This window comes from Bombyx mandarina, chromosome 28 (assembly GCF_030267445.1).
Source record: "Bombyx mandarina strain Sakado chromosome 28, ASM3026744v2".
Lineage (NCBI taxonomy): Eukaryota > Metazoa > Arthropoda > Insecta > Lepidoptera > Bombycidae > Bombyx > Bombyx mandarina.
In genome coordinates, this window is record NC_143233.1 from 2,037,147 (window position 1) to 2,062,733 (window position 25,587).

General features: G+C 38.1%; 1 protein-coding gene across 1 annotated transcript in view; it reads left to right on the top strand.

Moving 5' to 3' along the window:
• Positions 1–93: 93 nt before the first annotated feature.
• The window catches only part of LOC114240899 (multiple PDZ domain protein), a 189,008-nt gene continuing 163,514 nt past the window's right edge, over positions 94–25,587 (top strand). Inside the window, exons 1-4 of the mRNA XM_089739138.1 lie at positions 94–265; positions 12,812–13,039; positions 13,427–13,564; positions 19,469–19,627. Coding sequence (XP_089595264.1) covers positions 13,037–13,039; positions 13,427–13,564; positions 19,469–19,627 — 300 coding nt within the window. The 5' untranslated portion in view covers positions 94–265; positions 12,812–13,036. The remainder of the gene's footprint in view (positions 266–12,811; positions 13,040–13,426; positions 13,565–19,468; positions 19,628–25,587) is intronic.

The window sequence follows — 25,587 nt, forward strand, 5'->3', positions numbered from 1 at the left end:
AAAAACAAAAAGCCATTAAATTATAGTTACGTTCCTTGGCTCTATGCGTTGAATTTTTCGCCATCGATTTCCCTCAGCGCATGTCAAATTTGGCATCACCCAGTACAGCGCCGCGACCGTCGCGTTTGCACGTGTCCCACTGTAACACGTAGCCAGATATAATGTAATGTTGAATTAATAAATGTAAACCGTAATTACACATTCCGTTCGTACTATTAGCGGTTATTTTAAAAGGAGTTTTACGGCTCGTCGAATGTCCACAGAGGTAAAGTAAAAATTACCTATATATGAAAATTATTTTGTATAAGTTAGCTGTAACGAATGCTTTTGTCGCCGATACCATAGTTTTTGTCTAACAAAATACTCTTGACGTTTTCAGGATTATGTAAATTAAAAAGGGCGAAGCTATTAGCATTTAATTCGGGAATTAAATCTCTTTCATTACCATGATGACGATATTAAATGTAAAATGGGTATTATAATTTTTGAATAACTTAACGAAACAGTCTTTGATTCTAGTTCTTAAATTTTCCTTTTTCCTATATTTTTTCTTGATTCATTATATTAAGACTATGGTCGGAGTTAATAACAACATATCAGTAGTTTTTATTACAATTGCAGGAGTCAAAAAATACGACACGATAAATTTTAATTTAAAGTATTTAATATTTCTGTTAAAGTAGATTTTATAAGTAATTTAAGTAAATAAAGGAAGGACTGGAATTTAGTTAGTACAAAAAAAAAGGAAACCAATATTACACTTTATTAAGGTATTTATTTACATAATGAATTGTCGAAGTCTTAAAAATTCCAATTATAAAAATAACAAAATTTGAAAACTATTATTTTCTAAAAGAAAACATGTAGCTCCCAAAACCATAATTTAATACGTAAAATGAATTGAAGTCTTGCGGCGTCAGTGATTAATGTCGAATTTCAAACGCTGCGAATACCTAGTGGATATTTTCTTTAGAGTTTTCTTTAAAAGTTATAGGCGTTTTAAATTAAAATATGTACCACAGAAGAAAGATTAACAGAGTAGACACGAGCAAAGCAAGAACCAGACAATATTCGTATTGGATTTGGGTCTTTCTTGTCCTCTTTCTTGACTCATTTAATCTGATTCTTGGATTTGATTTCATAATTTTCTTAATTAAGTACATTATAACAATTTTTTAAAGGTATAGATTGGAAATTGTACATAATCACTATTTCAATAATAAAATTTATATAGTTTTCTTATATACACATATATACGTACATACATCACTTGTATTAATATATTTAGTATTTTTTTAATTGATGTCCATGAATTAACGCGTCGAGCCGACTTTTTATTCATGAAAATTCTTGACAGATTAAAATTTTCAAATAGCTGTAAAGATTAATGCTTTTTTAACATTCATTAATTTGTAGGCAGCGGCTTGGCTCTGCCCCTGGCATTGCTGAAGTCCATGGGCGACGGTAACCACTCACCATCAGGTGGGCCGTATGCTCGTCTGCTAAGGGCCTTAAAAAAAAGTCGCCAGAAAACAACCAATAATTAGAACAGTCAATCTTTTACATATGAATGTCGATTTAAATAGATATTTTATTGCTTAGCTGGGTGGACGAGCTCACGGCTCACCTGGTGTTAAGTGGTTACTGGAGCCCATAGACATCTACAATGTAAATGCGCCACCCACCTTGAGATGTAAGTTCCAAGGTCTCAGTATAGTTACAACGGCTACCCCACCCTTCAAACCGAAACACATTACTGCTTCACGGCACCTACCCGGTACCTACCCGGGCGGACTCACAAGAGGTCCTACCACCAGTAATTACGCAAACTATAATTTTGCGGGTTTGATTTTTATTACACGATGTTATTCCTTCACCGTGGAAGTCAATCGTGAACATTTATTACGTACGTATTTCATTAGAAAAATTGGTACCCGCCAGCGGGATTCGAACACCGGTGCATCGCTACATACGAATGCACCGGACGTCTTATCCTTTAGGCCACGACGACTTCAAAACATTCAGATTATTTTCGTTGCTAGCTATTCGATTTCGTTCAGTCATGTTTATTGTTATTTTAATCTTTATCTTATGGAACGATGTTTTTAGATTCAAATTTGTTTGAGATGATCGTCTTTACGTCTTTTTTATATTCAATCGGAGCAGCGCTCAGGTTTACTGCATGGAAATGCCACGAAAATTTCTTTACTGCTAAGGTACTTCTACCGCCATCGGAGCAGGATTCATCCATATTATCTGGAGCCGCTGCGTTCATCGACAGTGCGTTTCCAAAGATCTTTTTTGCCACGTACCATCCGACTTTGGAATGAACTCCCCTCCATGGTGTTTTCCGAGCGCTATGACATGTCCTTCTTCAAACGAGGCTTGCGGAGAGTACTTAATGGTAGGCAGCGGCTTGGCTTTGCCCCTGGCATTGCTGACGTCCTTGAGCGACGGAGACCACTTACCATCAGGTGGGCCGTATGCTCGTTTGCCTACAAAGGCAATAAAAAAAAAGGTAGATCACAGTTCATTTGGTGTTAAGTACTTACCAAAGCCCATTGACATTGCTAATAACATCGCGACATCCACCTTTTGAGACATGAGATTTAAGGTTCAGCTCTGATGTGTTAAAACCGGCATTTCCCATCATGTGTTTGATTCAGTGACCGATTTGAACTAGGTGTGCCTTGTGCTTAAACCCGACTTACATCGCGGCGTAGGCACATAACTCTCAAATGTTTAATCTTCGCCCTAATGCATTCTGTATCAAATATTAACGTCTTACTGGTGGTAGGACGTCTTGTAAATCCGCACGGGTAAGTACCACCATTCCACCAAGTGCCTATTTCTGCCGAGAAGCAGTAATGCGTTTCGGCTTGAAGGGCGGGGTAGTCGTTGCACTATACCGCGACCTTAGAACTCATATCTCAATTTGCGGTGTTTTCGTTGGAGATGTCTATGGGCTCCGGTAACCATTTTACATCAGGTGGGCTGTGAGCTCGTTCACACATCTAAGCAATGAAAAAAATAAAAAATTTCGCATCTACACTCATTGCACAGAGTCATCAAATAAAATAGATTACTCGAACTAATTAAGACAGTGTATTATTGTACTAATAAAGGGTTACATATCTATCGGTTTCCTCAATTAATTAACCCAGTACAGAATAATATCAATCAATGAAACAACATTTATCGTGCGAAGTTTTCGATATAATTTCAATCTTTTTTTATTTTTTTATTGCTTAGGTTGTTGGACGGGGTCACAGCCCACCTGGTGTTAAATGGTTACTGGAGCCCATAGACATCTACAACGTATAGGCCGACACCCGCTTTGAGGTATGAATTTTAAGGTCTCAGTATAGTTACAACGTCTGCCTTACCCTTCAAACCGAAACGCATTATGGCTTCGCGACAGAAATAGGCGGGGTGGTGGTACCTACTCATGCGGACTCACAACAGGTCTTACCACCAGTAAGCACAAGAGGTCCTACCTCCTCCTCGCGTCGTTTCCTCACTGCTGAGGGTCGAGACCATTATATGTCGACAGGATTTTGCTCCTTGTATTGTCCCGCCAGCGCCTCCGATCATTGGCCGCATGAAGGGCGTCATGGAATGGAAGAAGTGGAATCTCTAGTGTTGTGCGGATTTGGTCGAACCACCTTGTCGGACTGCGGCCGCGCGGTCTCTTTCCCTCGATCTTGCCTGTCACGAATAGTCTCTCTAAGCTATCCGGTGTTTTCCGAGCAATATGACCGAAGTACTCGAGTGCGCGGCGAAGGCAGAGTGTGGACAGTCTAGTCTTGATCTGCAGTTGATCTAAGATAGACAGATTGCTTCTCTTCGCTGTCCAAGGTATCCGGAGCATTCTTCTCCAGCACCACATCTCAAAAACCTCCACGCGTTTGCGATCAGCCGCTTTAAGGGTCCTGGTACCACCAGTAAAAATCTACAATAATAGTATTTCTAAAAGCATTCAAAATGTTCGATTACGAAAATCGATAATGCGATTCAATTTACCGAACTATTCCGATTTATTGATATAATCCTTTTCTATTGGAACATTGCTTTTGTTGTTATACGAATGAAAATATTCGATTAATAGAACATGTATATTTGATTACTTCAATTTAATGTAGTTGACGGCTTATTTCAAGGTTTTTTATTTACTTGTTACACATACGAAACATCATCCGACTACACGAATACTGTGAAGTTTAGTAGTAAGTAAAGAATATTGTAAGGAATGTCGGGATCTCTTTCGAGGCGGCGTGTGTACTGCCTGGGACGCCGCCTTGGGTTCTGGAGATGGAGGCGGTCGCCGCTGACTATCAGTGGCGGGCTGACCCTGGTTCCCGGGGCCTGGCCCGACCCAGTCCTAGTGTGGTCAGAGCGCGGAGGGTCCAATCTCGGCGGTCCGTGCTGGAGTCATGGTCTAGGCGGCTGGCCGATCCTTCGGCTGGTCGTAGGACCGTCGAGGCGATTCGCCCGGTCCTTGTGAGTTGGGTGAATCGTGACAGAGGACGCCTCACTTCACGGTTCATGTAGGTGCTCACTGGGCTTGGTTGTTTCGGTCCCGAGGGGGAGGGTGACGGGAGAGATGTGCTCCGCACTAAACCCTTCACTTTCCCCCTTTGCCTTTTCATGAGTTCTGTCTCATGCGAGGTTTGGACGTGGGTTGTTTAGCGACAGGAGGTTTTAGTCGGTTCGACTCCCGCCCTCCCCAGTAGATGGCGGAAGTCCGGCGATTTCTTTCTGGCAAAAAAAAAAAACAAAAAAAATTCTATTGGGAATTGTAATTTGAAAATAATACACGTAAAATTAACTCTTACAGAAAATATTCAATTGATTTATACTAAATGCATACACAAACCGACAGTTCCAAGTCACATACCTTTATATATATATAGATCTTGTCAACACATACAAAGAAAAAGTTACAAAACTAAGGGCACAAAAACTTCTGAGAATAAATCTTACGAAGAAAAAAGTAATAGAACAATTTTTATTGCGTAGGTTGACCGAGTTGAGTTGAGTTGACTTTTGACAGCCATAGGAGTTCATATTACAACGTAAATACCTCCAAGATCATTTTAAGCACAAAGACATGAAATGTCTTAACTGTATTGCAAAATTAAGTTACCATCCTTCAAAACGTAACCCATCATTGCTTCGTGGCAGAAATAGGCAAAACGGTGCTACCTACTCTTGCGGGCTTACAAAAATCCTTAGCTACCCTTGTTATTGACTTACACGAAATGTAACTCATAGATAATAGATAAAGATAATGCACATAAATTAGTTATAGATAAGCAACTCAATCATTCAACAAAAATGTTTACGGGCGTCGGCCACTAGATGGTTTCACCTCGATTAGTTTCTCATTGCTCCTGTAGATGGCAGTAACATATTACCTATCCTACATTTTATTTTGAATGAAGGATTTTGTAAATTTTCAGAAAGCACAAATTGATAAAATTTAATCAATTTGTTCATAACAAATAAAGACTTTTTTTTTATTGCTTAGGTGGATGGACGAGCGCATAGCCCACCTGGTGTTAAGTGGTTACTGGAGCCCATAGACATCTACAATGTAAATGCGCCACCGACCTTGAGATATAAGTTCTAAGGTCTCAGTATAGTTACAACGGCTACCCCACCCTTCAAACCGAAACGCATTACTGCTTCACGGCAGAAATAGGCGGGGTGGTGGTACCTACTCGTGCGGACTCACAAGAGGTCCTACCACCAGTGATTACGCAAATTATAATTTTGCGGGTTTTGATTTTTATTACACGATGTTATTCCTTCACCGTGGAAGTCAATCGTGAACATTTGTTAAGTACGTATTTCATTAGAAAAATTGGTACCCCCCTGCGGGATTCGAACACCGGTGCATCACTACATACGAATGCACCGGACGTCTTATCCTTTAGGCCACGACGACTTGTATGATTTTTTATTTTTTTATTTTATGTGTTTAACATATAAGCTTAGGGGCATTCGCTACAAGATGTCGCTAGTTTCCATACCGAAAAAAGGATTTGTCTTAAAGTATCGCAGTTTCAGGGCTCTGATGTCTGATATAGGTTTCCGGATAAAAAGTTCCGATTTTTACTTCAAGATTATTTACTCATTGTCCAATATTGTCTTGTTTATTATAGGAAGGATAAAATAACAACAAAGGGCTCCAGTAATACAAGAATAAATGACAGCGCAAAAAAAATGTTTTCAGCCCAAAATTATTTGTCACGCTACATAACTCGAACCCTTCGCCCGATTCCGCGGGTAACACAAAGTTTCACCAATTCAAGAATAGATGACGTAACATTCTTTTTGTTTTGTAAGCCCCAGGGAAAATTTCGCTACGTTCAGAGGGACACGAAAACATTCAACGCTAATAATTCAGTCGTTCTTTAGAAGGAAAATTCTTGGGAACGCACGAATGACTTTGTTACGAGATAACTTATGTTATTTGCTTTTGTAAGTCGATTTTTGATAAGCGTGGAATTCGAGTTAAGAGTATACGTGCTCGCAGCTTTACTGATGATAAGGCGTTGTGATAAATCACTCTCTTTTTCAGGTGTATACGCGTGAAATATGCATGTAAAATTTTAGAGTATATCACAAATATTTAAGTATGGAGACGAAAGTAAAACTCTGCCGTCCGTATTAATTAGAATAAACTCTTCGGATAATTGAAACAATCATACCAATTTACCACCACCACCCTGCCTATTTGTGCCGTGAAACAATAGTGCGTTTCGGTTTGAAGGGCGGGGCAGTCGTTGTAGCTATACTTAATTATACAGACTATAATTAATTGATATTATAAGTTTGAACATTATTAAGATTCTATTGTCAGACTATTATATTTCTATGAACACAGATTTCGCTAAGACTATGCTATAAACAAATAATATTAAAGACAAACAATACTAATCTATTTTCATTTTGACCACAGAATTTAAACAATAACCAAACTTTGACAATAAACAAAAGAGTATAAATGCGTGTTTGTGTGTTGTTAAATACATGATAGTGTGTGTAATGTTTTTGTATTGATTTAAAGTGTTTTTATGCATAATGCCTACGATCAATAATAGTACTACTAGTGGTCCCGCAGTAGTCGAAATTCGACTATAATTAATTTAAATTATAAGTTTGTACACTATTATGATTCTATTGTCAGACTATTATACTTCTATAATCACAGATTTCGCCAAGACTACACTTTAGACAGATATTATGCATGCGTGTGTGTGTCAAATACATGGTAGTGTGTGTAATGTTTTCTTTATTGATTTAATGTATCTTTTATGAATTATTTAAAAAAAATATTAGCATTGTGCACTTCTTCTCTATATTCTCTATAAGTGTGGAAAATTTCTTACTCCTCCGTCCGCGCAATTTTCGTAAAAAGGAATACAAAGTTTTTGCTTCACGTATTAATATATAGATATTATTGAACGAAGCATAATGCCATGAAGCAGTAATGCGTTTCGGTTTGAAGGGCGGGGCAGCCGTTGTAACTATAATGAGACCTTAGAACTTATATCTCAAGGTGGGTGGTGCATTTACGTTGTAGATGTCTATGGGCTTCAGTAACCACTTAACACCAGGTGGGCTGTGAGATCGTCCACCCATCTTTGATTTTTCTCTCGGAATTTAAATGTTGATTCGAGTCTAGTGCCTTTCATATCGGGTGCAAGGCTATTTGCGGACGTCAGCGCTAAAGTTAAGCTCTAAGCTTATCATAGTTAGTATGGAGATAATGAGGTTGGAATTTATTTTTACACTGCTTCGTAGGCAAAAACAATACGCGCCAAAAACAATGTTTACAAAGCCATCTGTTCTCTATGGATGAGACTAGGGATAGGCCGGTTTTGCATCAAAATTTAATATGTTTTAAATAAATTGCAATATATACCTAAGCGTGAATATGAAAAATTGTGGGTTAGGTCGCTTTTGCACTGACGGTCGCATTTGGTTTATCATCTAAGCAATAAAAAAAAAAAGTTTAAGCTACAAAACGCGCAACATTTATGTTTCTAATTAAAGATGCGTTTTATTTGATATTAGCATCAACAGTTCGATGTTTTTAATTGAAATTCAATTAAGTTTACCACATCCAATTATTTGAAGAACTTTATTTATTATAGCGACCCGCCCTTGCTTCGCTTCGGAAACATTAAATTTTATTATTGATAGGCGAGTCCCGCCATGTTACGCGCGGTACGACAATAACTGCGGGTGCCACCGCGGGGCAAAGCTAGTCTAAAAAAAGTAGCCTAAGTTACTCCTTATATCATCAGCTACCTATTAATGAAAGTCTCAGCAAAATCGGTCCAGCCGTTCCAGAGATTAGCCGGAACAAACAGACAGACAGACAGACAAAAATTGTAAAAAATGTTAATTTTATGTATGCATTCATATGCATGTACTAAAAGCGGTTATTTCAATATTACAAATAGACACTAATTTTATTTATAGGTGTATAGATGATATTTTTTCAAATTTTAATCATTAAATAGCTCTCCTGCAGAAATGTCGTTCAAACAATACTTCGGGGCCTTTTCCCTTTTCCCTTTCACCCCTCGATATTCTTGAAAATAGTCGAACAACTGTATCGAGTTCAAATTTACAAAGTGGCGTCTTAAAAATCAAATCACATGTTTTCATTGTGACTGGTTGCGAATATTTTATTTCTCATGAGGATAATGCACTATCTCACTACTCAGTCGGGTAAGGCATGCGATATTGTAATAAAACTGTTTGTATAATATATAATAAATATATATACAATTTGCATCATCATCAGTCACCTGGGGTCGGCGCAACATGTTTTCTCCTTCCATACTCCCCTATCATATACCATTTCTTCTTAGGTCTACCTCTTCCTCTATATCCTTTCACATTCATAGTTCTCTTACCAACCTCATTTTCATTTCGTCTCATCACATGTCCATACCATCCCAAACGCGCACTCCTCAGCTTCTGTCACAAGCGCCACTTTCAGACTTCCTCTAATTTGTATATAATTTGTATAATATATATTGTATAGTGTATAATAAATAAAAATAAAAATTTTAGTAAAACTTTAATCTAAAAAAAAAAATGCGTAATTTCTATGACATAGAATTTGAGTCAATTGATCTTTTTTGTCAGCTATGATTAATCGAATTCCTGAAATCCAGTATATTAATTATCAAAATGAATAAAATTGAAAAAAAAACGAAATAAAGAATTAATTCTTTTTTTTTAAATTAACGTTTTTTTGTAAACGTTTGTTTAAAATATATATATTTTTTAAATTCAACGAATTTTTTTTCGTAATCTCCAAAAATATTTTTTGAGGATTTTTGAGGAGAGGATTTACAGTATTCTAACATTTTACGGATTCCTATTATTAATGAAGTAGTCGCCTTCTTAACATGCATTACTATTCACTCCGGCGTTAGCAAATTAGCTTGTTTGTCGCATTCGGCATTGATATCGCAATGGGGCCGGCCTACGTGCCGAGAATCATACAGCATTTAGGGTTGCCAGCGCGCCACGAAACTTTATAAGTACAAATTTATTGCTGTTCTGGTAACACTTGTTTCAGTCGACCTTAAATTTTGGGGTGCGTTTACGGAAGTTAATCTTTTATTTTTATTGTTTTATTGCATAGATGGGTGGACGAGTTCACAGCCCATCTGATGTTAAGTGGTTACTGAAGCCCATAGACATCTACAACGTAAATGCGCCACCCACCTTGAGATATAAGTTCTAAGGTCTCAGTATAGTTACAACGGCTGCCTGCCCTTCGAACCGAAACGCATTACTGCTCCACGGCAGGAATACGCAGGGTGGTGGTACCTACCCGTGCGGACTCACAAGGAATCCTACCACCAGTAAAAATCCAAAATCTATGGTACTAGTTAAAATATAAATAATATGTCTACTGCTATTTAGTGAGCTTAGTCCGTTGCTACTTTTATTTAAATTGGATTTTGTTTAATTGCTGTCTAAATAAAAAAATAAAAAAATCGATGCAAGGAGAATAGGATTGGTCCTTGATGTGTGTGAAAAGTTTCAAATTAATCTGGCTTCTTGGAGTTAGAAAGAGTCCTTCTAGGAGTTTTATTTGTGTTCATGTATCAGTGTCATCAAAGACTCTTTTAAATGAAAACAAGCAAATAAAATCGTCTTAATAAATACAATTAACACATGCGCTTGTGATAGAAAGAGATAAAGAGACCAAACTCTGCTACACGTGCTGTGTCGTTATTTTTTTAATTAAATTATATCTGTCGTGGTCTACAAGACTTTATAGTTTACCTTAAATTGTACATTTAGCTGACCTTCTTGCTAGACAGTCGTGATGGCTATATCAGTCTTAATATACAAAAAAAAAACAGGTACCAATATAGTATGCATGTGAAATGGTGGGTGTGTGTAAATAAGATGATTCTAGTAGTATATATGATATTATTACCATATATTGCACGGCATATTTGATAAAAAAAAAAATTGCTTATATGGGTGGATGAGCTCACAGCCCACCTGGTGTTAAGTGGTTACTGGAGTCCATAGACATCTACGACGTAAATACGCTTCCCACCTTGAGATAAAAGTTCTAAGGTCTCAGTATAGTTCAAAATAAAAACCCACCCTTCAAACCGAAACGCATTACTGCTTCACGGCAAAAATAGGCAGGGTGGTGGTACCCGCGCGGACTCACAAGAGGTCCTACCACCAGTAAACAAATAAATTTAGAAATAAAGAAATGAAGAAGGAAGGAGTAAAGAAATAAATGAAGGAATATAATAGGCAATAAATAATAAATAGGCAAAATTAATTATACAATTCCGTGATTGCTAATGCCATGTAATTTAGATTATAAAGCTGTAATATTCCTGTTATTGAAAATGAAACGGTCAACCCTGGGGTGACGTCACGCCACGACACAAAACCTTATCTGACAATTTTCTCTGCCGTTTGACATTGAGTGAATTTATAGCGTTTGTTCTCATGGCTTCACTTAATTACGTTTTTAACATTGAATTCTAATGTATTCCAGTGTTAATGCAAGTGATTGTTTTGTGAAGATTTCTACTATTATATAACATGTATATAATGATATGGAGTATTTAAGAATGAATAAACAATAAAGGACTTAATTGTGTTTTCTGTCATATAATAAGAAAACAACATTGAAAAAAATTTTTTTTTTTTTTATTGCTTATATGAGTCGACAACCTCACGGTCCACCTGTAAAGTGGTTACCGAAGCCCATAGACATCTACAACGTAAATGCCGCTACCCACCTTGAGATCAGAGTTCTAAGGTCTCAGTATAGTTACAACGGCTGTTTGTGTTCCTAATTCTTCTTTCCTTCTGCGGGCCTACTGGGAGAGATTTAAACATGAAATAAGTAGTGCCCTTGTACTCTGTATCCTTATTGTCGTGTTTCTTCTAACAGCTGTGTGTACAAAATATATTAAATACTCCTTCTCTATATTCTCTATAAGTGTGGGAAATTTCATACTTCTCCGTCCGCGCAATTTTCGTAGAAAGGGGTACAAAGTTTTTGCTTCACGTATTAATATATAGATTACTAGCGACCCGCCCTCGCTTCGCTTCGGAAACTGTAATTTATTATTGATTTCTCCACTATTTAATGGATGTTATTATACATATAAACCTTCCTCTTCAATCACTCTATCTATTAAAAAACCGCATCAAAATCCGTTGCGTAGTTTTAAAGATTTAAGCATACATAGGGATATAGGGACAGAGAAAGCGACTTTGTTTTATACTATGTAAGTACTGATGATAATTGTTCATGAAAATCGGTATAGTCCGACTTATTCATGGTAACCGATATGGCCCTATGGGATTGCGATGCTGAAGTGTCAGTGGGCAGGGAACATGATGAGAAGAATCGCTACTGGAGCATAAAAGTTCTCGAGTTGCGATTGAGTACCGATAGACGTAGTGTGGGTAGCCTTAAAGTGGACTGAGATGATACCCTGGATGTCGCCATCGCAGGACCGGTCGAGGATCGAGGAGGCATATAGCAGTGGACGTCTGTGGGATAATAATTTGATTAATTAATAATTTATACACAAATAACGGACCGATAACCTTTGCGCTAGGTTAAATAACTTACTGTTTACTGGTCACCGATATGAATCCGGCCACTCATTTTAAAAACTGAGGTTTAAGTATCAATTTTGTTGTTTAACGATTGAAATGGGGGCAGTTCATTGAGTTTCTCAGTGAGTCGGGATTCCGAGCCGGTGGTAGTATACCAGGTAGTATAGTATATCAGCGTAGTACTTACTGCTCTATTTAGGGCAGATATTAGTAAAGCCTTCCAGGCGGGCGGAGATTGGTCGGGTAAGAGAGTGTAAAGGGAGTCGTTTGGTGGGTAGGGCCTTAAAACATCCTTGGGCCTGCGGTCTGCTCTCAACATCTGCAGACCGTTAAATCCCACATACCACGCGCGCCCTAGTCGCGGAAACCTCTCATGAGGTTCGGCCTTATTCCCCGTAAGCTCGCAAGCCGAGTTAAAATGAACAAGTTCGCGATACCCACGAAATGCGATTCACATTCGTCTTTTAAGGAGGTTTGAAAAGAGTCCCCTAAATTCTGTGGCAGGGCCTATAATCCATAAGCTATATTTAGTTTCAGTTATGAGCATCCTCGTTGGAAATAAATAAAAAGTAACGAAAAAATCAGTCATAATATTAAGATTGATTCCTCTACTAATTGCTTTACATATGTAAATAAAAAAAAATCTTCTCTCTCTTTGTTCCAGAAAACAATACAACGAAGTTAATTCATCGAAAGATCTAGTGCTTTTAAATTAAAGACCAATAAAAGAATGAGTGACGTAACGATTGGATCTTCTTTCGCGACCTCCTCTGAAGTTCTCGGGTGTTTCCGTGACAGCTGTCAGTGAGATTCAAACATGGTGGAGAAGGTCAGCTGATTGGAGATACGCCCGCGCAAATTTCGCAGCAAAAAGCGAATAAAGCGCATCATGGTGAGTGATTGTATTAAATAAAAACTATTTCCGTTTTAATTTTATTCTCCAATCTTGGCTACAGAGTTTCATGAATAAATTTCGACTGAATCTAAGCAAAAGTAGTGCCTTATATCCTGGCACGCCAATGACAGGAAATAGACAGCATCGACCGTGGACATCGGCAATCTCAGAGCTGCACTCCAAATTAGCTTACGGTAAACAATCATCATCATCAGCCTATAGCAGTCCACTGCTGGACATGGGCCTCTCCAATTGTTCGCCACTGAGCACGATCCTCGGCTTCTCTCATCCAGTTCCTGCCAGTAAACAATACGACTTATTAAACAAATAAAATTGGTGAAGTCAAATATTTGATGTCACAGTTTCAAGGTTATTGTATTACAGCAGGTATTCGGCGAATGGGCTCAAGTTGAAGTGGTGGAACTAGTCAACGATGGATCCGGTTTGGCGTTCGGCATCGTGGGGGGACGGTCCTCGGGAGTGGTGGTCAAGAGCGTCCTCCCTGGTGGAGTTGCTGATAGAGTAAGAACGCTTTCTAATTACTTACATACCCTTAGATTTGAGAGGAGGAAAGAGAGAGAGAGAGGGAGAAAGAGAAAGAAAGAGAGAGAGAGAGAGAGAGAGAGAATATACTTTACTGCACACCAAAAAACAACTAAGAACAAGAAATCACTGTTGAAGATATTTAATATTAAAACTTGTATTGAACCCGTAGGGGTGAGTACCATCACCCTTCCTATTTCTGCCGTGAAGTAGTAATGCTTTTTGGCTTGCAGGGCAGCAGGGTTGTACCCACTATAAAACTGAGATTTCAAACTCTTCTCTCAAGATTGGTGGCGGCGTTTACAGGAGCCACTTAACAGGAGGCGGGCCGTAAAAGCTTTTAATACGAAGCTTAGGAAAAAATGCACTATGTGTAGGATATATTTGGATTAACTTGTGCAAAGCCGGGATATGTCGCTAGTTATCTATTTAAACGAATATTAAAATTCCTTTTCGTTGCTAAGCGCATCACTAGAACGCCATGGCCGATTTCATTACTCTTTAACCGTCTTGAACATAATTTTTTTGGGAAAGACAAAACTGAAACAAAAAAAAAGCTGTAGTTACTTCGAGAAACGTCTTTAAATCTTTCCATTTAACAGGAGAGAAATTTCTTTCACTACAATAGAAATTCTGCTTAATAAATATGTCGGCGCTACGCCAGGCTTTTCACACATAAGGTCTAATACAATGAAAATAAAATACGATTTACATAAATTTTAACATTACTATTGTTCATTACAAAAAGCCACGTCTTAGTTCTTACACAATCAGCCATTTTGTGATGGTTATAGCAACTACAACATCATTTATACAAACAAATGTAATTACTGCGAAACAATTCACAAAATATAGCTTAATATTCACAATAAATATTTTAGTGATTTTTAGATGACTCTGACATTGATTTATTTTACATAAATTACTTTTAACTAATATAAACTAACATTGTTATTATCAAGGCTAATAATAGAAGGCGCCAACAACATCATTGCATAGCAATTACAATACTTAATTAAATTATTACTGTTAATTATAATATAAATTATTATTAATATTTATGCTTTATTAATATTTAATTATTTACACAGTCATTTGTGTTTTTAAACAATAATATTAACATTAAACATATTCTGAAAATTTTCACATCAAAACAGTGTCTGTTAATTATTAAATATGGTAGAATAACAGTTTCATCTTTTTAATAATAAATAAACAATAACATAGAGTAAACTAAACTATATGCTAATTATTGTCAATAGTGGCTTTGTGCCTATAAATACGTTTTGAAATTAACATAATACGCTAATGGTTATTTCAAAGAACTGTAAAAGATACATGAAAGAAAGAAATACCAATGTCGTCGCCGGTACGCATGCCAAGCCTAATGGGACATCCCTTAGTTCTTCGTTCCATGTTCACACAGATAGTTTTCCAATATAATTGAGCCGAGCGCCAAAAAGTCTCGCCAGTGCGTCCACTAAAACTACGGACTGATGCAATTAAATATTATCTATATTTTATTAAATTTCTTTTCTATGTCTAACGCAAAATAAGTAACAATAATATTATGAATACGGATTTTATTACCGGATGGGAAATCCCTTGTGGCATACAATTGAGAGTTTGAGATCATGTCTTATTAGTACATGACTTTTTTTTCCCTACCTATTCTAGTAATCTCGAGGGGTTTTTCTAGATTAGGTGTGCTAGAGTAGGTGAGCACACGGAGCTTAAAGCTGATGATGTTGCTAACACGAACCCTACCTTAGCAGAATCTCCCACCGGATCGGAAACGCGACCCTCTGAGAAGATCCGGTGAGAAACTCAGTGAGCTGTGTCTGTTGGTTAATTTACTCGTCGAATCCTTCGTCGCAAGCGCGGGCTCAACGAGAACAATGACCCGTGCTTGGGGTACCTAAAAGCATCGTTAGTGGATCTGGAGGATCCGAAATGACGTGTTTTGGGCGACTTCGACTGTTTACCATTTGGTCCACAGGATCGGCTATGTAGTTCCCGACGGCCACGTACATGGCAATATGTCTATTGACTCTAGTAAACACTAAGCACCAAGCGGACGTGAAGGTTTCCATTCATCCACCAAACAAAAACAAAAACTGCGACGACCTAAACTAAATCTTTAGGTTGATACATTAAGATACCTTTTTTTTACTCTGCCTAATCCAGTTTATACAATGAAATTGCACTGTGTCACCAACTCTTATTTCACGGTACATCTATTCAAATTCAACGAATTAATGCGTGTGTCGATCTTCTAAGTTCTGTGGGCTATGTAAACGAGCAATTGGATTGACATTCAAAAGGTTATGTAGCGTTAAACATCATAGAAGACAAGATATTTGGGAGATTCCTAAATTAGGTAAGAAATTTTCATTCTTGCATACAAACAAGCTCCAAACAATAACATTTGGGCCGTTGTTATACTGCGTAATATCATCCGCTAGAAGATCTTCTCTTTGCTGTTACTTCTAAATTTACAGTCTGAACGAACTTTTAACTAGACGGTTCTCGCTAGAGCAGATTCAATCTTACTGCCTGGAATTACAGCTGTCGGAAGCAGTCCATAACCAGAGACTATCACTTTTAATTTCATTTTCATTTGATGCGCCCCCCATCTCTTCCGATTTGAGGGCATACTGTTCTCATTAGCGACATCCCACTGCAGACTTGATTTGGGCGGTTCATGGTTCTCTCTCTGGCCGTTCGTTAAAACACTTAATTATTTATTCGTTTCTTTTGGAACGAAGTTCCTTATGGGACGATGCGGAGGGGTATCCTAACCGGGAAAAAATATCCGTAACGTAAGATTTTTACTAGTAATGCACACAGTGTACGACTTAACTTTGTAGTAAAGAACAAAAAATAACATATTTTTTATCATTCATTGACCACGATCTCAGAGCGGTCGTTTGAGCAATACACTAACTCTTATGCAAATAACCGTGAATGAAGTGAACCACAATAAGTTCGCACGTTATCGAATGACCGTGGGTTGTTGCGAAACCTCCAGTTTTATTTTCTTTATACCTCGAATAGAACTTAAAATTAATATTTTTCTAACAACATCGTTCCTATCCGGTGTCCCACGACACCACACATCTTTTTTTATTTTGTAACTGTTGATCATTTTTTTGTTTTTTTTTATTGCTTAGATGTGTGGACGAGCTCACAGCCCACCTGGTGTTAAGTGGTTACTGGAGCCCATAGACATCCACAACGTAAATGCGCCACCCAGCTTGAAATATAAGTTCTAAGGTCTCAAGTAAGTTACAACGGCTGCCCCACCCTTCAAACCGAAACGCATTACTGCTTCACGGCAGAAATAGGCAGGGTGGTGGTAGCCACCCGCGCGGACTCCCAAGAGATCCTACCACCAGTAATTACGCAAATTATAATTTTTGCGGGTTTTGATTTTTATTACACGATGTTATTCCTTCACTGTGGAAATCAATCGTGAACATTTGTTGAGAACGTTAGAAAAATTGGTACCCGCCTGCGGGATTCGAACACCGGTGCATCGCTCAACACGAATGCACCGGACGTCTTATCCGTTAGGCCACGACGACTTCATGATCATGTGGCGTGTGTTGTTTTTTCTTGCGTCGATGGAAACAAGAAAAACTGCGCGTCAATTCAAGTTTAATTCGCGACCGTCATACTCACGTTCATTTGATTATATGGAGCAATCATTCACAGTAATTCACACGATTTACATAACATTCGGTCGTTTCTGATGTCCGCTCATGCCGTTTCGCGCTCCGGAAGTTTAGAGAAAACGTCGTTTTGTTTTCATTGCGTTTGTTAAATGCGCGCTCGAATTAGAATTAATGTGCGAACGCGGGAAACTATATTTGGATTACGGTTTGACAAACACGTTTTGTGAAGGTTAAATGTGTTAAAGTTATTAGTGTATTTTCGTTTGAGAAAATCAAGCATTACGAGCTTTTATTACTTTTATTGCATCATTAATTACTAGATGATGACCGAGTTTTACTCGGTTTTTTTTTATAACGCCATCTTGTTGTGTCTTTAAAGCAGTTAGTTGCTCTCAATTAAGAAAAATAATATTAATATTCGCCAATAGATGTCGGGAAGAGTCATAAAGTTGATTATCGATAAAGTTGATTATTCGCCCCCGAAATCCCCTGTATACTAAATATTATGAAAATCGTTGGAGCAGTTTCCGACATTCAAATTAACAATAAGAATTGCTCGTTTAAAGGTATATGATTGGTCCTTCATTAATACTTTGCAAAATATACAGATTTTTGACAAGCTGGAGGTGTCAATTACGTATTAGCCTTTCCGGAATCCGAAATGGTTAAGTCACTTTATAAAATGGTTTTGGTAGACGTTCAGAGACGATAACAGTTTCCTTCAATTTACTTCTTTTGTTGCACAATAGAGTGGCATATTCACTAGGTGAATAATCTCTTTAAATAAAGATTCTAAAAATTTATATGCCAAATTTCGAGTTAATTCGACGTTTTGAAGGGGGTCAAAATCAATTTCATGTTCAAAGATTCTGTTACATAGTAACATACATACATACGTACGTACGTACGTATGAAGCTAATAAAGGCGTATTGAAAAAATAAAAGGGAAGGGAATAGTGTAGAAAATGGATATAAATAAGTTTTAGAAAAAGGGAAGTGTGATGAATTGAAGTGAGTGATTTTTACTGGTGGTAGGACCTCTTGTGAGTTCGCACGGGTAGGTACCACCGCCCCGCCTATTTCTGCCGTGAAGCAGTAATGCGTTTCGGTTTGAAGGGTGGGGGTAGCCGTTGTAACTATACTGAGACCTTAGAACTTATATCTCGAGATGGGTGGTGCATTTACGTTGTAGATGTCTATGGGCTCCAGTAACCACTTAACACCAGGTGGGCTGTGAGGTCGTCCGCACATCTAGGCAATAAAAAAATCTATACTAATATTATAAAGAGGAAAGATTTGTTTGTTTGTTTGTTTCGAATAGGCTCCGAAACTACTGGACCGATTTGAAAAATTATTTTTCCATTAGAAGCCGACATTGTCCCTGATGAACATAGGCTACTTTTTTTAATTTTTTTTTAATTTTATTTTTTTGGTTTCATGTTTGTTTTAATGTTTCCGAAGCGAAGCGAGGGCGGGTCGCTAGTAACAAAATAAAGTGAGCTGTGATAGTTCATGGCGTTGCTCTTTAACTCTTTCCATTAGCTACTACGGCGCCACCTTCATTTGCTCCCTTTCTGCTGACAGCGATCCGATCCGGTAGTAGATTCTGAGAAGCACTGCTCTTGCTAGGGTTAGTGTTAGCAACGCCGTCAGGCTTGAGCCCCGTGAGCTCACCTAACTAGTTCGGTGAAGAACCCCTCGAGGTTACTAGATTAGGTAGGGAAAAAAACGGACACTTTTAATACACTGAGCTGGTGCTTCTTACTTCTAACCTCCATTTTCCATAGACATCTACGACGTAAATGCGCCACCCGCCTTGAGATATAAGTTCTGTGGTCTCAGTACAGTTAGAACGGCTGCCTTCAAACCGAAACGCATTACTGTTTCACGGCACAAATAGGTAGGGCGGTGGTACCTTTTATTTATTTATTTTTATTGCTTAGATGAATGGACGAGCTCACAGCCCACCTGGTGTTAAGTGGTTACTGGAGCCCATAGACATCTACAAAGTAAATGCGCCGCCCACCTTGAGATATAAGTTCTGAGGTCTCAGTGTAGTTACAACGACTGCCACACCCTTCAAACCGAAACGCATTACTGCTTCACGGCAGAAATAGGCAGGGCGGTGGTACCTACCCGCGCGGACTCACAAGAGGTCCTACCACCAGTAATTACCATATTACCAGCATGCGTTTTTATCGGACAGGACGGCAGACTCAGGAGTGGGGATATGCTGCTCCGGATCGGGGCGGTTACCGTGGTCGGCATGTGCGCGAGGCAGGCCGCCGCCGTGCTACGACAGTGTGGGGCCTGCGTGCGCTTACTGGTGGCCAGACCGGCCGCATCCAACTCTCTGCCCATGCAGGTATTTATAAAGTATCCTCATTCGAACTTGGAGGTCGATTGGCTCTGATTGCCGTGGCGTAAATTCACAGCCTTCAGTGCTGTTTTTTTGTTGAAGTGAAACTTTTTTAGAGTTGCTGGGTGTGATTTCAAACTCGATGAAACGAAATGAAACGAAACGAAAATAAGTGTGCCGCGATTGGCTTGCCGAAGCGGTTCCGAGCGGCGCCGACAAATCACGAAGCGCTCCACACGGTCTCGCGTCTCCGACTTCTTCAGTGTGTTTTTGACGGCCGTGCACGCTGTCGTGGCTCTCGGAGCGCCCTGAGATACTTTTATTTTTATTTAGTTTGTTATCAACAGATGTTGCACGTAAATTCAACAATTCCTGAATCGCGGTGACGAGATGTTACACAATTGATAGACGTTCTCGTATTTCTCTTGCTAAATTATACTTACCTGGCGTAAGGTTACTGTGATTATGCAGGCGGTTCTCCCAGGGTAAGGCTACTCCATTGCACTGCGGAGTGGTTGACCCTTGCGATTATTTATATTTTTATAAGTGTCACTTCTACCGAGTGTGACTTGTGCACACACACACATTTTTTTCCTACCTTTTTTTTCTCAGTTGCAGGTTTAAGCAGTGCAGAGATAAAGTATGACAGAATGCGAAAAGAGGAGATAAGAAGATTTCCATCTCCTTTTAAATACATGTTTTTATCAAACGCTTTGTTTCCTTAATCTATACTAATATATGAATCTACAATGGTTTTTACGGATGTTCCGTTAAACTACTGAACCGTGCATCCGATTGACTTGAAACTTGGTATCCATGTAGAAAGTATATGTATTTAATGGATAGGCTAATATTTATATGAGTGTTGGACCCCCTACACCAGTTGCGGAGGCGTTATAACAAATATATATACATAAAGATAATTAAAATTAGTTGTACGCTTCGCCTGCAACCGCGGAAGCTTTGAAGTATTTAATAAAAACTTCGGAAATAATAAGATTGTGCTAAATAAAGGCGAGAATGAGCCGTGCAAAGAGTTTCGTGTTTACGTCTTTTCGACAAATCAAATCAAATCAAATCAAATAAAAAAAAAATTATTCAACATAAATGAAAGTACATACTTGTTGAACGTCAAAAGAACTACCGCCAATTCACAAGAACTGGCCTCCGTCCTGAGAATAATTGGCAAGAAACTCAGGGGGCATGTCTTTTTTTTTTTGTTAAATATTAAATTATTATTTATTTTATAATCAAATATTACGAACTAAATGAACGTTCACTTTATTTCCACCTTTAAGAGATCAGTCAGTCTTCAAGACGATCACAGTTTGATGTTTGTAAACAAAACTAAAACGTTCTTTCTCAAGATTTCACGGAAAATTCCTCGGTAGGCGACCTACTTTTATTCAGTTTTAATTGGAGAAGTTTAAATGTAAATGCACATGGAGTGTTTCCACAAAATGTTGCCGCTGCTACACATCAGCGAACCGGGAACGCTGCTGATTGTTTGACGATAATTAAACAACTTTAAGACAATAGAAACTCCCCGGCGAGTAATCTCAGCCCACTGAGTCTCTCGCCGGATCTTCTCAGTGGATCGCGTTTCGGATTCGGTGGTAGATTCTGCGAAGCACTGCTTACTAGGGCCAGTTTTAGCAACACTTTCGGTTTGAGCCCCGAGAGCTCACCTACACGCTAGGGTGAAGCTGAAGTAGCTTTTCAAGGGTATCAGCATAGGTAGGAAAAAAATTATCATATGTACATTGGTATAGTCCGGCCGCTGAAAGAAGATATTTCTGGCGGGTCGTGAGCGGACGAAAGATCTTTGAGGCAGCATTGGATTTGCGAATAGATACAATGTCCTTCATTGAACTAACGAATTTTTTTCATTAAAAAAGAAATAATAATGTCATTTTGGGTGAACATGTTGTGGATTGCGCAAATTTTTGTGTGGGAACGATAGTATTTTCTTGTTGGCCGGACCATTTGCTTGTTACTCGTTTTTCTAATGTAGGTTGGCTGTGACATAGGTCGTGACACTAGTTACTTACCTACTCATTACTTTCTTGTGCAGAGAAAGTGGCGCGTTTCGGTCTAAATAAATTAATATTTGAAAGCAATTAACTATAGTGTAATTATAGCATTTCGTTAACAAAATTACTATTAGGACTACTATTCCCAGTTTTTATTTTATTGCCCTTGTAGGCAGACGACCATACGGCCCACCTGATGGTAAGTGGTTACCGTCGCCCATGGACTTCAGCAATGCCAGGAGCAGAGCCAAGCCGCTGTCTACCAAGTGCACAATTAGAAAAACATTGTTTGAACCTAATGTAACATCTTATAATATTAATTCTAAAATCTATTACCGAGATCTTTAATGTACAATTTCACATCGACTATTCAATAAATGTTCGAGCTTTATCGATCGATTCATAGCGTATGAAGAGTTATTAAAACTTGCCAACGCAAAAAAAAGCCGATAATTGTATGTATTTACTACAAATACTACAATCTATGTTTGTCCGGTGTTATGTGAATTGTTAAAAAAATTATTGATTTACTTTGGGGATACTTTTTTTTCCCTACCTATTTGCTAGTAGCCTAAGCAACTATTGCAGTAACGTCAGGACGGGTAGGTGACCTCACAGGCTCAACTTGAGAGAATTTGCTAATACTAGTCCTATCTCCGCAGAATCTACTTGTGCATTCTATCTATCTAATCTACTAATCTACTTACTGGTGGTAGGACCTCTTGTGAGTCCGCACGGGTAGCTACCACCACCCCGCCTATTTCTGCCGTGAAGCAGTAATGCGTTTCTGTTTGAAGGGCGGGGCAGTCGTTGTAACTATACTTGAGACCTTAGAACTTAAATCTCAAGGTGGGTGGCGCATTTACGTCGTAGATATCTATGGGCTCCAGTAACCACTTAACACCAGGTGGGCTTTGAGCTCGTGGACACCCATCTAAGCAATAAAAAATAAATAAATAAAAAAATCTACTGTTAGATCGGGATCGCAACCCACCGAGAAGATCCGGCGAGAAACTAAGTTGGTCCGAGGGCATACTTAGTTGCTTGGTACTGCCTTATTTTGAATATCTGAAAATGACATACGATAGTACTAGAAGACGGCAGCACAAATAATAATTTATGAAGGCGTTTCTGGCGTTTGGCACAAATAGTAACCTCTTATTATTAAAATGCTTTGAACTCCAATTAAATATTCTAAAGGATATTTTCCAATCGTAATGAAATTGTATTCTCCTGTCAAATATTTTCGTGATTAAGTTCTCTTTTGCCCGACTGCCTATTAGTAACGTTCTTATAATTAAAATTAAGGCCTTTTCGATATTAGACAAGGTTATGACTATATTATAATCGAATGGAAAATGTGAAAAGATGTCTGCGGCTGCGATTGTCGTAATCAACAAATTCGTTGGCCTAATTTATTTATTTATTTATAACTTCTTATACTGGAAAGTATAAAGGCGGACTTAATGCCATAGGCATTCTCTAACAGTCTACCTTAGGGGAGTGCAGAGATGAAGCTTGGTAGGTGTAGTGTGATAGTGATATTACTTAAACATATGTATATATATAACATATATAATATTTATAGATACAAATACTCGTACTTAAATAAATACATACACATAAATATATAGATATATATAAATATATACATATCATAAACATATACATATAAAAACATATATAAACAAATATTATCAATTAGATGACTCTGCTATCTCTCTGAGAAACAGTTCTCGAACCTTCGTCTTAAACGCTTCACGTGTAGTGGCCGACCTTATTTTGAGTGGGAGTATAATTAGTGGAAATTCAATTTTAAAAACTTGCATTTCGGATATGGCTGTATGTAGGTACCCTTTTCAAATTGTTAGGTTGAGTAGTTTTTAATTTGCTTTTTTCTCTAATATACTCACTCTCGCCATATATTCCCGGTACTCGCAATGAACACGTTTGCAATGTGCTTAGTGTGAGTTTTTTAACGCTCTCGATAGCGTAAAAGTTAACTCAAATTCGTATGGAGCTGTAACGTATGTCTACGTTTGCCGCTAGGATCGCTGTTTCAACTGTATACAAATTTGAGTTAACTTTTACGCCATCGAGATCGTTAAGAAACACTCACTAAGAACACACATATGTGTAGACCCAGCATCGCAATACCCAATTAGTGCAGCAGTTTCTCGTCGAAAAGCGCGACTTTATTCGCTGGAGCTTATTAAGTTTTAATTGCGCTTATACATTATTTACAAGGCTTTATTTGAAAGGGTATTCAGTTTTTTTTTGTTCAGCTTGCCGAGGTGATGTGCTTACTGCCTTCTTCTTCTGAGTCGGTCTTTTCATTGCTGAAGTTCGTGTCTAGTTTTTTAATTTTTTTTTATTGCTAATTGGTTGGACGAGCTCACAGCCCACCTGGTGTTAAGTAGTTACTGGAGCCCATAGACATCTACAACGTAAATGCGCCACCCACCTTGAGATATTAGTTCTTAGGTATCAGTATAGTTACAACGGCTACCCCACCTTTCAAACCGAAACGCATTACTGCTTCACGACAGAAATAGGTGAGGTGGTGGTACCTACCCGTGCGGACTCACAAGAGGTTCTACCACCAGTAAAATATGAGTAGTTTGAAATGTTGATCACTTGATGCATTATACTTCCTCATGTCTTCATGTCCTCGACGGTCTGTATAGCCCCAGTTATTGGCAGGTTATTTCTTTTTACTGTCTGGTGTTAGGTTATTATCGTAACCCATAGACATCGCTGCGTGAATGTCGCCATTCAACTTGATACACTATATCTAAGTCTCAGTCGTTTAGCAAGTCTGTCCCACCCTTCAAGCTGAATTACTGTTACGCGGCAGAAATATGCGGAACGGTGTTACCTACCCGTGCGGGCTCACAAGACGCCCTGTTTCTTATCCTAAGTTTGATTTAAAGAAGGATATCATGACCACGAGGGTAGTTCAAGCCAGACTCGAAGAGTATGGGGCAGAATTTATCTCTTTAAAGTAGGTACTGTGATTTTCGTGTATAGAAAAAAATGTTTTTATTGCATCCAGCCTCATCATCTGGTGTACATTGTAAGCCCGCAACGTATTATGAAGGTAGTTGACAAATCCTCTCTTGGAATGAACTAACCGCGCATCTCACTTGATTTAAAATTTTGTCTTACATTGCTTGCATCACAAGATACCATTCACGAAGCAAAATATTTTCGATCGTGATTTATTTTGTGTATATCAAAATATATCTTCGTTTTTATTTTTTTAAGGGATTTATGACCTGGTAACTAATACCTTTAGGTCAAGTCTTATTTTAATTTTAATGAAAACTTTTTTAAATGAAAAACGATTTTATGAAATTAATTGAAGTTGATTAATATGAAACATGGCATGAAATGAAATGAAATGAGATGATATGATATGGGATTAAATATAATCTCAGTAAAATGGTGAGACTTTTCAGTGGACTTTGTGGAGGATTCCGAGAAGCTACGTTCCGCGGCTTTGTTTCATTTTCCCACATTTGTGCACTTTCACAGATACTAAACTGTTAATAAACCACCGTTATTACACATTTGAATCTGAAGAAACACTAAATAGACAAAATAAAACAAATCACACAACTTCACCGCCAAAAAGTCCTCTTCTTTTTATCTATATAATATGGCTGAAGATTACAACAAACTTGTTTCTTTTCAATGTCGGTCTAACAATAAATACATTGGAACAGTTTGAAGACATTAAACAATACGTTTTTCTAACAAAACAATTCTGAAACTAAACAGAATGTGATCTGGATTCGATCGATTGATGTTGTGTTTGTGGCTAATGTTACCTTGCCATTGTCGCGGCGAAGATTCGGGGTATTTCAGTGAAAATTAGAGGTCATTTGGAAACATTCTGTTGGTCTAGTCTATTGGTTTTAAAAGAAAGCT